This window comes from Fringilla coelebs (assembly GCF_963513975.1).
Source record: "Fringilla coelebs genome assembly, chromosome: 2".
NCBI classification, from domain to species: domain Eukaryota; kingdom Metazoa; phylum Chordata; class Aves; order Passeriformes; family Fringillidae; genus Fringilla; species Fringilla coelebs.
The window spans coordinates 101,106,294-101,118,404 of NC_140029.1; the positions used below are offsets into that span (position 1 = coordinate 101,106,294).

Below are 12,111 nucleotides of genomic sequence, written 5' to 3' on the forward strand. Positions count from 1 at the left end.
TACACTCCAGTACTGGCCAAGGAGCACAACAATCATGGCTCATGAACTCCCTGCAGAGCAGGCTCCTGGTCAGCCTCCTTGCACCCTGAGTCTCTTGTGCCCACAACAGGAACTGGTATGTGATCTCCCCCTTTCACTCAGCCCCTGAGAAGTTCTGCCTCCTTCTTCATCGGGAGAGAACGTCAGGCAGCCAGCCAAGGGTCAGCCCATCACAGCCACAGTGTCATTCACCCTACACATTCACAGATTGGGAATGACATGTCATGCCAGCTCCAAATGAAGTAACTCAACATTTTAGCAGTGAGTATGTTTATTGAGGTGTTTGAAGTCCTGCACTCCATTGGACACTGTTCATAATTTAAAGGCAAGAGCAAAACACTGTGACAGGCTCCAACTGGGATATTAAAAAACTCACAAAGTCATGTCACTTAAGAAATACAGTTAAATTGTTCAATCGTTTTGGTCTTCATCCCAGTCTTTCTTTCCTGATGGAGGTTTTGGGCCACCAGCTGGTTTTGCCATAATGATCTTGAAGAGAATAGAGAAGCAGAAAAAGCTAATGTTAAAATCAGGCTTGAACCCTTCTCCTACAGCTGCATGATGCTGACTGCTAGCATTTACTACATTCATGCAGTTTCCCTACTCTGAACCCAAGTCAGTGAATATCCATCTAACTGAGATATTAACTTTTTTTTTTTTCCTTAAGAATGGTAGAGGCTGAGCCCTGATACTCTAAAAAAAGGTTATTTCACCTCATTTTGGCATGCAAAGACTTCAGTTAGTCTACAGAAAGTGAGTGCTTAAATAGTCCAACAGCAGACTAGTTTACAGGGTGCACACTACAGAAAGGATTATCAAAGCGATTGTTCACAGTTATTGTCTCTAAGTATCACACTTTAAAACCATGAAGTCCATCAGTCCTACCACATTGAAGCTCGCTCTCTGCCCTGGCTACATGGACAAGTAAGGCAAATCTGAACTTGCACTTATCATCCCTTCCATGAAAATCTGGATTCAGGAGCAGAATCCATTTGCAAAGGGCACAAATACAAGATGTAGCAATCAGCACACAGCAGAAGACAGCAGTGTTATGTGTTCTCAAGGAGCATACAATCTCCATGTGCTTGTCAATGAACTCATGCATGCACTCACAGATACCTCTCTGCTAGAGAAACAGAGCTTACTGCACTCTAGTTTTCAGGCTCATCTTTCCAGTCATCCTTATCCCAATGGCCTTGTTGCTTAGGGGCTTTTGGACCGCCTGCTGTTTTTGCCATAATAATCTACAAAAATTTTACATGCAAATTCATTTTTGCTGAAGTTTCACAAAATAATGAAAGATTTTTATCCTCAAGACGGTAACCTATTATCCTCAAGACGGTAACCTATTTTTCCTAAAAATTGGATTTTCATGTAAAAATATGAGAGAAGGTTTCTTCTACTAAAGCTTGTTCCTACAGAAGTTAACATAACTCTCTGGATACAAATATAAACTTTCTTCAAAATATCAACAAAATCTTTTATAAAAACATCCCAACAAACATTAACAGTACTGCAATAGAAGCAGCCACATTCCAGATTACAAGCTCTTCCTGGCTTCCAGAAATGAACAAACCACATTCTCAAGTAGCATTATGTTTACACCTTGAATCTGCAGGATATTCCACCTATTTGCAAGAGGGTTCAGCCAGGTTTTAATTCAGCACCCAAATGCACAAAAACTTACCTGATCAACCCTTAGGACAGTTACTGCTGCATTTGTAGCTAGCTTGATACCCCAGAATTTTCCAAGATACGTGTCCAACACACCAGCTTCCAACATGTCCTTCACTGCAGCAGCTTCAGCCTGTCAGATGGGGAAAAAGCATCATTCAAAACTTTCTCAGGCTTTCACCTAGCAAGGTGGTATCACTTTGCTAATCTCATCTTCTCCCTTTAGAAAACCTTCATTCCTAATCCATTAGCAGGAAGACAAAGTCAGTAATTACTGAAGACATACTGCCTGTCACATTAGTTCAGTATCCCCCTCCACCTCTAAGATAAGGTCATTATACTACACGGAACTGTTTGCTGATAAAAAGAACATTTAAGGATTTAAATTCCAAAAAGTTATTATTCTAGACTGTGCAACACAGAGCTCCCAACAATTTAAAATAATCTATAAATATTTCATATTGATGGAAGTACTATTAAGTATAACCCTGCACTGCAGGGCAACAAGTAACATCAGAGACTATTTACCTCAATATCAAATCCAACATTCTTCTTCCCTTCCTGATGCATGGCATAAAGTTTGGATATGACCTCATTAGCCTTTACTCCAGAGTTTTCTGCCAGTGCTCGAGGAATGGCTTCAAATGCCTCAGCAAACTTCTTGATGGCATATTGGTCAAGCCCAGGACAAGTCTTAAAATGAAGGTGAAAACTGTGTCAGCATTTCAAAAACTGTAAGACAGGGAGGCATTTCCCCCCACACTTGTTATTACACAAATATGTATGTTGGTATGAAATAATATCTGTATTTTTGGTAAGACGTGTGAAGATGAAAAGCCAAGAATCCTGTTTGTCTCACCTCTCCATAAGATGTGATCTGCTTGGCTAATTCAATCTCTGTCGCACCACCTCCAGGAACAAGACGTTTATCCTGTGGAAAGACCACACCAAAACACCATGTTTTGCTTAAAGCATCCATTACTTCTTATTTTTTTAGGATTTTTCTAGTCAATCAAGAATGCAACAGAACTTTATTCCTTCCACACAGATTTATTAAGAATCCACTTCAGAACAAACATGCATTATAAGGGAAATCTACCAGAATTTACTAATTCATTCCAATGTCTTACAAGAAAAACAGCTCCTTTTGTAAAAACCAAAATAATAATGCAGTGGGTTTTGTGTCTCGGATTTTTTGGCTTTTTAAAAGAAATTTCAACTCCTGGTTAAGTGTAACAGCATTCCTAGATTTTCTCATTTTTTCCATTATTTTGGTGGGAAATACCATACAGGAAACCCATCTACTGTACACTAAGTTTAATATGTCAACAGGTATTACAACGTTTTGGAACTTTTTGTTTTGTTTTCTTGCATTTTAAATTAAGCATTTTGTACATCCTTTGGCAAAACAGAATTTACTTATTAACTCTGGTCTCTTACCCTAAAGGAATCATCATAAATCTTAAAACAGGACAACTCCTGGAGGCAATAATAAATGCACAGCATTTCTGTACTCAAAATCAATGTCCATGTCTTGGTATGCAGAGGATATTAAGATTCTAACAGTTTTAACAATTTTTGCATGCTGCTTTCCAAGTAAACACAGGAACATTTTTTTTTTAATAAAAAAAGAAAAATTAAATAATAATATTTAAGGCCACATAAACTGCTCTCACAAAAAAAATCCTCAGTAAAACCGAGTTCTTCCATCCATAAAAACCTACCTGTACTATGTGGAGGAAGCATGAATTATCACCAATGAACTAGAAACTGAGTCTGCAACCCATCAGTTTCTCCTGATCCCAAGTGACAAAGCTATCTAGCTTTTCTTCTGTGCCTCGTTTCCAAGGAACATTACAAAACATTTGGGCAGTAAGTCAAGAAAGAGCTGTCTTTAAAAAGTGGTAAAGGTAATCCACCTCCAAGCACTCACTCATTACTGGAAAACTGAGTGCAGTCCATGTTAAACACCACCTTCTGTGTACCCTGTGTTCACAACAACAGCCATCTACCCTACACAGCCCTCCACACCTCAGTACCACACAGCCATCTCTCCAGCTCCAGAAGGCACCGAAGCAGATTATTATCTACTGCCTTTGGTAGCAAATGAGCACAGAGCAGGCTCAAGCCTTGCCTTAAATTGATCCCCTTCTCACTTTTGATACCTCAAGTGTTCTCATGACTTACCCTTGTGAGTACTTTGAAAGTATTGACACCATCATCAACAGCTCTCTCTATGTCATCCATCAGATTGTCTGTAGATCCACGGATGAGGATAGTAGAAATGGCTCCATCCTCCTTTTCTGCTCAGAAACATGTATTACTGAATTAATTCATTAATCTATATCCAAAACACATACAAACACACTTTAGAACAGCAATGTCAGCAGTTCTACAGAACATACATACCATGCTTAAACACCACAACCTGTGTATCCCCAACCTCTGATAAATACACACTATTGCAGTGACCCATTTCTTCAAGAGTAGGGGGAGTCTAGAAAGAAAAACATGAGTTAAGAACTGAACCTGCTCATCAGTTCTCATCCTCCTGCACCTCATTTGGGAAGTACATACCAGTCTGGGTAGGGCTGTTGCACCAACAGTTTTGCACAGTCTTCTCAGGTCCCACTTGGAGTTCAACCTTTAAAAACAAGTTTCCAAAACAACGTTAACACATGTAGAAGTATTGTCTTAACTTGTCAAGTACATTTCATAAATCTGGTAGACCAAACATTTTCATGCTCTCCTAGTACTTACCTTACTAACATAAGATTGTACTTGTTGGCATAATGAAGAGCCATATCTGCCACTTTGCCACCTGTTACTACTACGTTTGCACCACTATCAGCAATGGCCTTGACCTGCAAATCCATTAGATTTTCTTCTCCTTTACTGAAATTCATCAGCTCTTCAGCATTCTTTATTAGGACAGTGCCCTAGTAAAACACATACACTGTTAAAATTCAGCATTAAACCATATACCTACAAGTTTCTGACAAACCATTTTGTCTCTCAAACTATCTTCAAGCCTTAAGTCATTTTGTTCTGTAATACTGACAGGCTCCCCAGGCAACAGGGTAAAACAAAACAGAAAAAAAAAAAAAGGAAATCACCAGACAATTCTAGACAACCCTGGGGTTCAGAAATTCAAGCCGTAGTATGGCTCAAATAACCCAAAAAAACCAACACCATTTCCCCTAGCTCAAAAACCCTGTGAAGCAATCAAGGTTCAGAACTTTTCTATACTAAGAAAATCAATATTCACCAAAATATCTCAATCACCAAGTGTCAAGAATATTTATAGCTAAGTCTAAAAATAAGAGCACATATGCATAAATAGAGATGTAACTTATTTTGAGCTATAACATACCTTAGTTTCAGTTATCATACCATCAAAAGGGCAGGAATACACAGCTATTTTTGCATCTTTGACAGAAGTAACATCTCCTTCAGTTTCTTTTTTAAAAACCATGCCATGCAGTACTGAAGAAGCAGAAATACCAGCACCCTGAAAGGAAATAAATGGAATCTGAGACTTTTTACAAGGGAAAGTAGTGGTGGGACAAGGGAGAATGGTTTATCACTGAAAGTTAAGTTCAGATTAAATATCAGGAAAAAATTCTTCCCTGTGAGGGTGGTCAGGCCCTGGCAGCCCAGAGAAACTGCGGCTGCCCCATTCCTGGAAGTGTTCCAGCCCAAACTAAACTGTTCTTTGATTCTATGAATGGGGGAACATTGTATTTCTGACCATTTGTGGTCAGAAAGCTGCACTACTCTGCCTGAAAAGCAGACCTTACCATCATTTGCACGTAACACCCTAAGTATAAGACTTCACCTTATTCAGCAACAACAAACATTGTCTAACAGGTTCCCATTTTAGTTTACTTCCAGTATTAATGACTTTTGTTTCTGAATGCTGCTACTAGGCACTAAACAAGAGAAAGACTAATTTGCAAAATTTAGTACACCTGCCACAACAAAATTAGAAAAGACTCTGCAAGTTCAAAGATTAACCCTCATTACACTATACCTTAATAATTACAGTAAAGCCAGCTACTTCAAACTTACCACAATTTTGCACACTCTGATATTATCAACGTTGAAATGACCAGAATCAGGAAGAATAGAAACTGGGGAAAAAAAGAAGAAAAATAATGAATGTGTCTTGCCTAACAAATAAAGTAGAACAATGACACCACAAATAATGCTTGGAATTTTTCTGAACTACTTAATTTCAGTAGTTTGAGATATCTGCCTAAATTCAAGACAATTATAACCTGCTAATAACTGGCACAAAGAGAAAGAGAAATTTTGTTTTTACAAAGTAATAATCAAAAAGAAACACTTATTCAGGCTGCTCAGTTAATTGAGCTCAAATATGCACTCATACAGGTGGAGTCAAGAGGTAAGTCTAACGCAGAGCATTTAGAGAAATCACTGAAATTAAAAATGAAGGTTTTGTCCCAGAAATCTAAAGGGATAACAACTCAACAGAACTACAGTCTTAATTCCATTGTTCTGTGGCTGTGACTAAAACCAGCTTATGTGAAGCACAGCATGTCCTCCTTACAATATAAAAAGAGGGAGAAAGATGGATTTCTGCACTAAAAGGACTTGAAAGCTACTTCTAGAAATGCCTAGTAGGAAAGGCAAACCTTTTCTGAGCTACAATGCCAACGCAGAGTTCAACATGAGGAAGATTACCCTCATTTCAGAGGTACAGCATTCCATCCAATCCAACCTGCTAAACTATCCATCCTTCCAGTCTTCCATGAAGATGTAAGGACCATAACCAAACCCACTCAGTTTTTTAGCTGTGTGCCCATAGCTATTCCAGCCCCACTTACCACAGGCCTGAGCAATGAGCTTTGCCAAGAACCGTTCATTGCCATATTGTTTGCTCATGACTGACGTGTGCAACAAAGATGCCACTTCTTCAACATCTCGAAGGTTCTTCGCAGAACAGCACACCAAATCTGGAAGAATTTCTAGGGCTTTCTTGCAAGCCTTTTCATATCCTTCAATCACCTGTGGAGCAAACAGTAAATATTCACTACAAGACTTCATACTGCTTTTAACTGCTTTTCAAATAGCCATAAAACATTAACAGATGCAAAAGTTCACAAGGGAAGCAAGCAATCACACATGGTTCCCCTTCAAACATCTTCATCTAAAAAATTAGGTGGGAAGAAAGCAGATGATTTCCCAGTATTATGACCCAAGAACACTGATCAGTGGCAATCTGGATTCAAGCTCTGTGAACTGTAATGAGAATACAACTTGCCTCTGAGACAGATAACCCCATCCTCAGAAGGTCTTCTGCTAACTCCAGAAGAACTCCAGCAAAAACAAGGACAAAATTAGTTCCATCTCCAACCTCTTGTTCTTGCATGTGTGAAGCCATCACAAGCATTTTCGCAGCAGGATGCTGGACCTTTAAAAGAAGTTACACATCTTGGTGACTAACACACCACCTAAGACTGCAGCTTCAGGCATTTTCTATGCATCTTTCTAAGCTCTCTTACTTCAAATTGTACCTAGAGATATGAAGAATACACAGAACTGGAAAAGAAAGCAGCAGAGATATTCTTAATTGGCTAACTTCTCTAGTAAGAAAAAGCAAAAATATATATTAAAAAAAAATCAGAGAACTTAACACTGCCACTAGAACATATATTAGATATCCTTAACATTGGTTCTGAGCTATTGTCACAGGAAGTAGTGGCTTCAAAACTGAGTTCTGCAACAGAAAAACACTCCGGACTTTGGATCTTCAGATTGAATTCATGTGTAATGTACAAAATACGTGTCTAAATAACAGTTTCATTTTAAGGGGGGGAGTATGGGAGGGTTCTGCTTAAAGACTGCACTGCTTCACTTTTCTTTCAAATAAAAGCAATAAAATACCACATTCCTGAATATTTATACCTGCCATTTTATACCAGAAAGTAACAGGAAAAACGTATCAAATTAGGTGACTAGTATGCAGATTATATATCTTTTTAAAACAGAACTGAGACTTCCACAGTTACTTTATTCATACTGAACATCAGAACAATGTATTCAATAAATAAATAAATACTTCATACTTACGTACTCTCTAAGTATAAAATTCAGTAAAATATTATTTGTGTTATGCCACAAATATAAATTTGAAGTCACAAGAAGAATTAGGAAAGTCTTTTCATGCCTTCACAGCATTTACAGAAGGATGCTGCTATAGCCTCAGATTCTTAAATTCAATTGATGGATTCTAAGCGTCAGGAGAACATGGCAAACAGTAACACTGGGAGATTAACTCAACAGCTATGCCATGCAGACTTTTCCACAACACTGCATTTCTAGACATATCCTCTTTTAAACCTACTGGTTCTGGGGGAAAGTAAGGAATTATTAAGCATCTCCTACAATTATTAATGCTGCTTCACAAAAGAATTATATTCTTCACTGTGGACTACAAATTCAGTGAAAAAAGCAAATGACTTCCAAAGTGACATATGTAAATAATCTGTCAGAGTGACATTTCCTTACTGACAGTCAGAACCCCAACAGCTCATGAGCAGAAACACTGGTTCACAACTGACATCATCTGAAGCAAGAAAACTTACCTCTAACTCTCTCAGGATAGTAGCAGCATCATTTGTAACAAAAAGCTTTTCCAGATGATTGATAACCATTTTGTTCATTCCTAAATGGGAAAACAAAACAATTTATAAAAATAATTCCTTATGCAAACATTATGTACACAGACACTGTTTCCTAACTTTCAGGTGTATCTTGCACATTAAAATGGTTAGCTCTGTTTATAATTTAAGAACATTAAAACATTTTTGTGAAATAATACCTGAAATGTAGGTAATGAAAGAGAAAACAGTAATTTCTGAGTAAACAGTTTTCTGTTCTGAAATACCAGCACATAACTAACTTAAATGATACAAGAGAATACTTTGTTTCCATATATCTGACTGAACAGGATTATGTTCTGTATGACTACCTACCATGTTATCATGTTTCCTTTAAGTTTTATGCTTTTTCATATATTTTATACTGTGTTTCAAAGAGAACAGGTATAAAATATAATATTTTTGTAACTGGCAAAAGCAGACACTGAGCATAACTCAAGAGCTGTCAAAAAAAAAAAATCTGTTTTCTACAGTCACAAAGAAATAGTCATATATTTGCAGTTTTAGAGCAAGTCCAATGTGTCTCCCCCAGAGACAAACAGCTGCTTCTTTCTCAAGGTATGTTTAGCCTCCAAACACAGCACTGGTCTCAAAAATGCAACAATAATTCTAGGATTTATTTACCATTTGGTCCATATGCTGTACGGGTGGTTTGAGCAAGTTCTTTGCATGCCTGGATGTTTCTATAGACAGCTTCTTCTAGTCCTGAATAATGCTAAAGAGAACAATAACTGATCAGAATTAAGCTGACAGGAAAAAGTGATGAACTAGTAATTTCTCATCAAAGCAGTGTCAATCTACTGAGTCCCTCAAAGTTTTTTATTAATATACATTTGGTATTTCACATGCAGTTTAAACAGACACCAAACCTTACCCAAAGACAGTGAGAGCTACTATGTACACCTTCTCAACTAGGCAGCTCAGCAGGCACAAAAAGCTTCCAAAGAGAAAATCTGAACAGTGACTTGACTTGCAATACAGTTTGCATCCCCTCAGTCTTCCAAAAAAGTTTTGTGACGTGCCAAAAAGAAACAGAAAACAACCAAGACCCAATTGGAGAGGGGCAAGGGTCTCTGTACATGCTTCTTGACTCACACCTTTGTATGCTACAAAAATCATTTAACTCAGTTCTACGTTCAAAAGATGTGCAGTTTGAAAATTCAGAAGCAGAATGATGAAGCAAAATATCTGTGCTTGAGAAGGCAATCAGCCTGGCTTCATTTTGGAAACCTTACGACAAGATGGGATCCCCAGAAAGGACCTTAAGAAAGAAAAAGCGGGATAAAAAGTACTGTGCAGCCTGTAAGAGAAAGGAGAAAAGTAGTAATAACCAAACATCCTAAATTGCCAGCTGCCTCCTTGTTTTGCAGGAGACAACTCTTGCTGTTCTGGCCTTGAATTTTCAAACACTGAGGCCACTCTGCTTCCCTGTTCTGCCCCTGCCCTGAAGGTATGCTATTATTTGGCTCCAAGAAGGATTCTAAAAAGAAACACAAAGGGCTTTCAGAGCTGCTACCTTCACTCTTCTTTCTATTAAGTAGCAGCAAATGGAAAACTTTCCTATTTTCCCTCTTTCTTGGAGAGAGGCACTTTAGGCAAGGCCCTGGAGAGACAGGACAAGGGGCAATGGCTTCACGTTGAAAGAAAGTAGATTTAGATTAACTGTTAGGAAGCCCTGAAATTCTTCCCTGTGAGGGTGGTGAGGCTCTGGCACAGAATTCCCAGAAAAACTGTAGACACACAACCTTGGAAATGTCCAAGACCAGATGGGGCTTGGAGCTAAATTATCTTTAAGGTCCCTTCCAATCCAAACTCTTCTATTGATTCTACGAATAAAAAAGAAAAAACGCCACACCTGCTTGCTTTCTGCCCACTTTTCATAGAAAGCTTCTCTTTATTAAGACACAGTCCTTCAACTCTACCAAAATCTTAATTATATTAACGTTAAATACAGTGAAACCGGATTTATTGGCAAGGAAATATATAGACAACATTTCATTGTTCTGCATCGCTGACAAAGGTATGACAAAAAGATCAAGGAGAACGACCCGGATACTTCTGAACAGCTTCAACTACAGGCCCGGCTGAATGTTGCTGCCCAGCCCCTGCCAGAGCTCTCGGCACAGAGCCGGGCCCCGGCGCATCCCCGGGGCGGCGGGATGCAGCGGCAGGGCCGGGCCCAGGGCAGGGCGGGCAGCGGGATCCCGGCCCGCAGAGATTTCTGGAAGGCCGCGTGCGCCGGGCGCCGCCCCGCAGGGCGGGCAGGCCCGGATCCCCGCAGCGCCCCGGGGCCGGGAGCGGGGGGCCCCGGGGCGGGAGCGGGGCACGGCGCGAACCCCCGGGCCCCCGCCCCGCGGGACACGTGGTGCCGCCGGGCCCTGCCGGCCTGCGGGGCTTTTCCCGCACCGCCACCCCGAGACTCCTCCCGCACCCGTCCATCCATCTATCCGCGCGTCCATCCAAAGGCGGTCTCACCTTCGCCCCCTCCTTGAGCATCTGGGCGAAGCCCGGGGCCTTGGGGACGTGCAGCGCCATCTCTGCTCCGCTCCGTGCCGGGGCTGCGGCGGCAGGAGCGCGCGGGGCACGGCGGGAACGCGGGGCCGCGCAGGCGCGGGGCGGGTGGGCCGGGGCCGGGGCCGCGCTGGGCCCGTGCCGCCCCTCAGGCCGCGCTCAGGCCTGGCCGGGCTCGCCGCCCGGGGAGCGGGTTGGCTCCCTCCTTCTTTCTGTGTCTCGTTCAGGAGATCGTTCCCCCGGGCGTTCCTCGGTACGCTTTGCGATGGAAGCTCCAGGAATAGTGCGGAGTTTTCATGGCCACCGATGATAAACGTCATAAAGCTGAGCCGACTCCTGTCTAGCGTTTCTCTTAGTACCTACTTGTCCAAATGGAATCGCAATGCACAGATAGGAAAACTAAGTATCCTAGAACAACTACACAGTGATTTGGGTCGAAAGGGACCTTGAAGCTCACCCAGTTCCAACCCCTGCCATGGGCAGGGACACCTTGCACTCGGCTGGATTGTTCCAAGGCCCGGCCAAACTGGCTCAAACACTCACAGGGATGGGGCGGCCAGAGCTGCTCTGGGCAGCCTGTGGCAGAGCCTCACCACCCTCACAGAAATGCTTTCTTCCAATACCCAATCTAAATCTGCTTGCTTTCATTTTGTAGCTGTTAGGAAAATTAATCCACAACCACCAGAGATTTATGTCCAAAATGGAGACAGAGGAGTCCTTTCTGACTTTATTCAAATAAAGGGAGAGGCCATGGGGTATTCCCCTGGGATCTCTCAGATTTTTGGAGGACGCAGCCTCCTTTTTATCCTAATTTCCTGGGCACATTTTCCTTCTCTCTTTCCGCATTGGCTGAGGTACTGAAGAGGTACAGACTCCCCGATAAGCCTGATACCAAAGATTTCCTTCTAATATATGTCTCCTTTTAATTTTTAATTCTTATGTAATTTAGGGGGTTTTCTTCCCATTGTGTCTTTTATCTTTCAATATCTAATTTAGTTTATCAGGAAACCTAGAGTTTACTTGTAAAAGCAAATATCTTTTTTCATTCATCAATCAGTGGAATCCTTCCCATTGTTTCTTTTATCTCTCAGTGCTAGTTTTATCTACCAGCAGACCCACAGCTTGTTTGTAAAGACAAATCCGCTATTCCTCTCACAGCCATTTCCCCTTGTCCTGTTATTGTCCACAAAAATCAGATTTG

The 12,111-nt window shown here is 40.9% G+C and overlaps 1 protein-coding gene across 3 annotated transcripts; it reads right to left on the reverse strand.

The window, feature by feature from the left end:
* Positions 1–298: 298 nt before the first annotated feature.
* Positions 299–11,025, reverse strand: CCT8 (chaperonin containing TCP1 subunit 8). 3 transcript variants are annotated; one of them, XM_084226463.1, is made up of 16 exons: positions 10,875–11,025; positions 9,024–9,114; positions 8,325–8,404; positions 7,001–7,150; positions 6,564–6,744; positions 5,785–5,846; positions 5,087–5,224; positions 4,474–4,652; positions 4,291–4,357; positions 4,123–4,210; positions 3,901–4,016; positions 2,573–2,644; positions 2,242–2,406; positions 1,727–1,846; positions 1,185–1,283; positions 299–528 (listed from the first exon to the last, which is right to left on the reverse strand). In XM_084226463.1, the coding sequence occupies exons 1-15, from the start codon at positions 10,932–10,934 to the stop codon at positions 1,191–1,193; spliced, it is 1,662 nt and encodes a 553-aa protein (XP_084082589.1). In that variant the 5' UTR covers positions 10,935–11,025; the 3' UTR covers positions 299–528; positions 1,185–1,190. The 3 variants fall into 3 exon arrangements, with proteins under 3 accessions (XP_084082589.1, XP_084082590.1, XP_084082591.1); XM_084226464.1 differs by having other exon boundaries at positions 1,159–1,283; XM_084226465.1 differs by lacking the exon at positions 1,185–1,283.
* Between the last annotated feature and the right edge of the window lie 1,086 nt (positions 11,026–12,111).

Excerpts from the sequence above, each read along its gene's own strand:
- CCT8 (XM_084226463.1), bottom strand. The coding sequence starts at position 10,934 with ATGGCGCTGCACGTCCCCAAGGCCCCGGGCTTCGCCCAGATGCTCAAG. Across the intron at positions 5,847-6,563 it reads GCTCATTGCTCAGGCCTGTG|TTTCTATTCTTCCTGATTCT; the intron begins GTAAGTGGGGCT and ends TTTTTTCCCCAG. Across the intron at positions 4,358-4,473 it reads TACAATCTTATGTTAGTAAG|GTTGAACTCCAAGTGGGACC; the intron begins GTAAGTACTAGG and ends TTGTTTTTAAAG.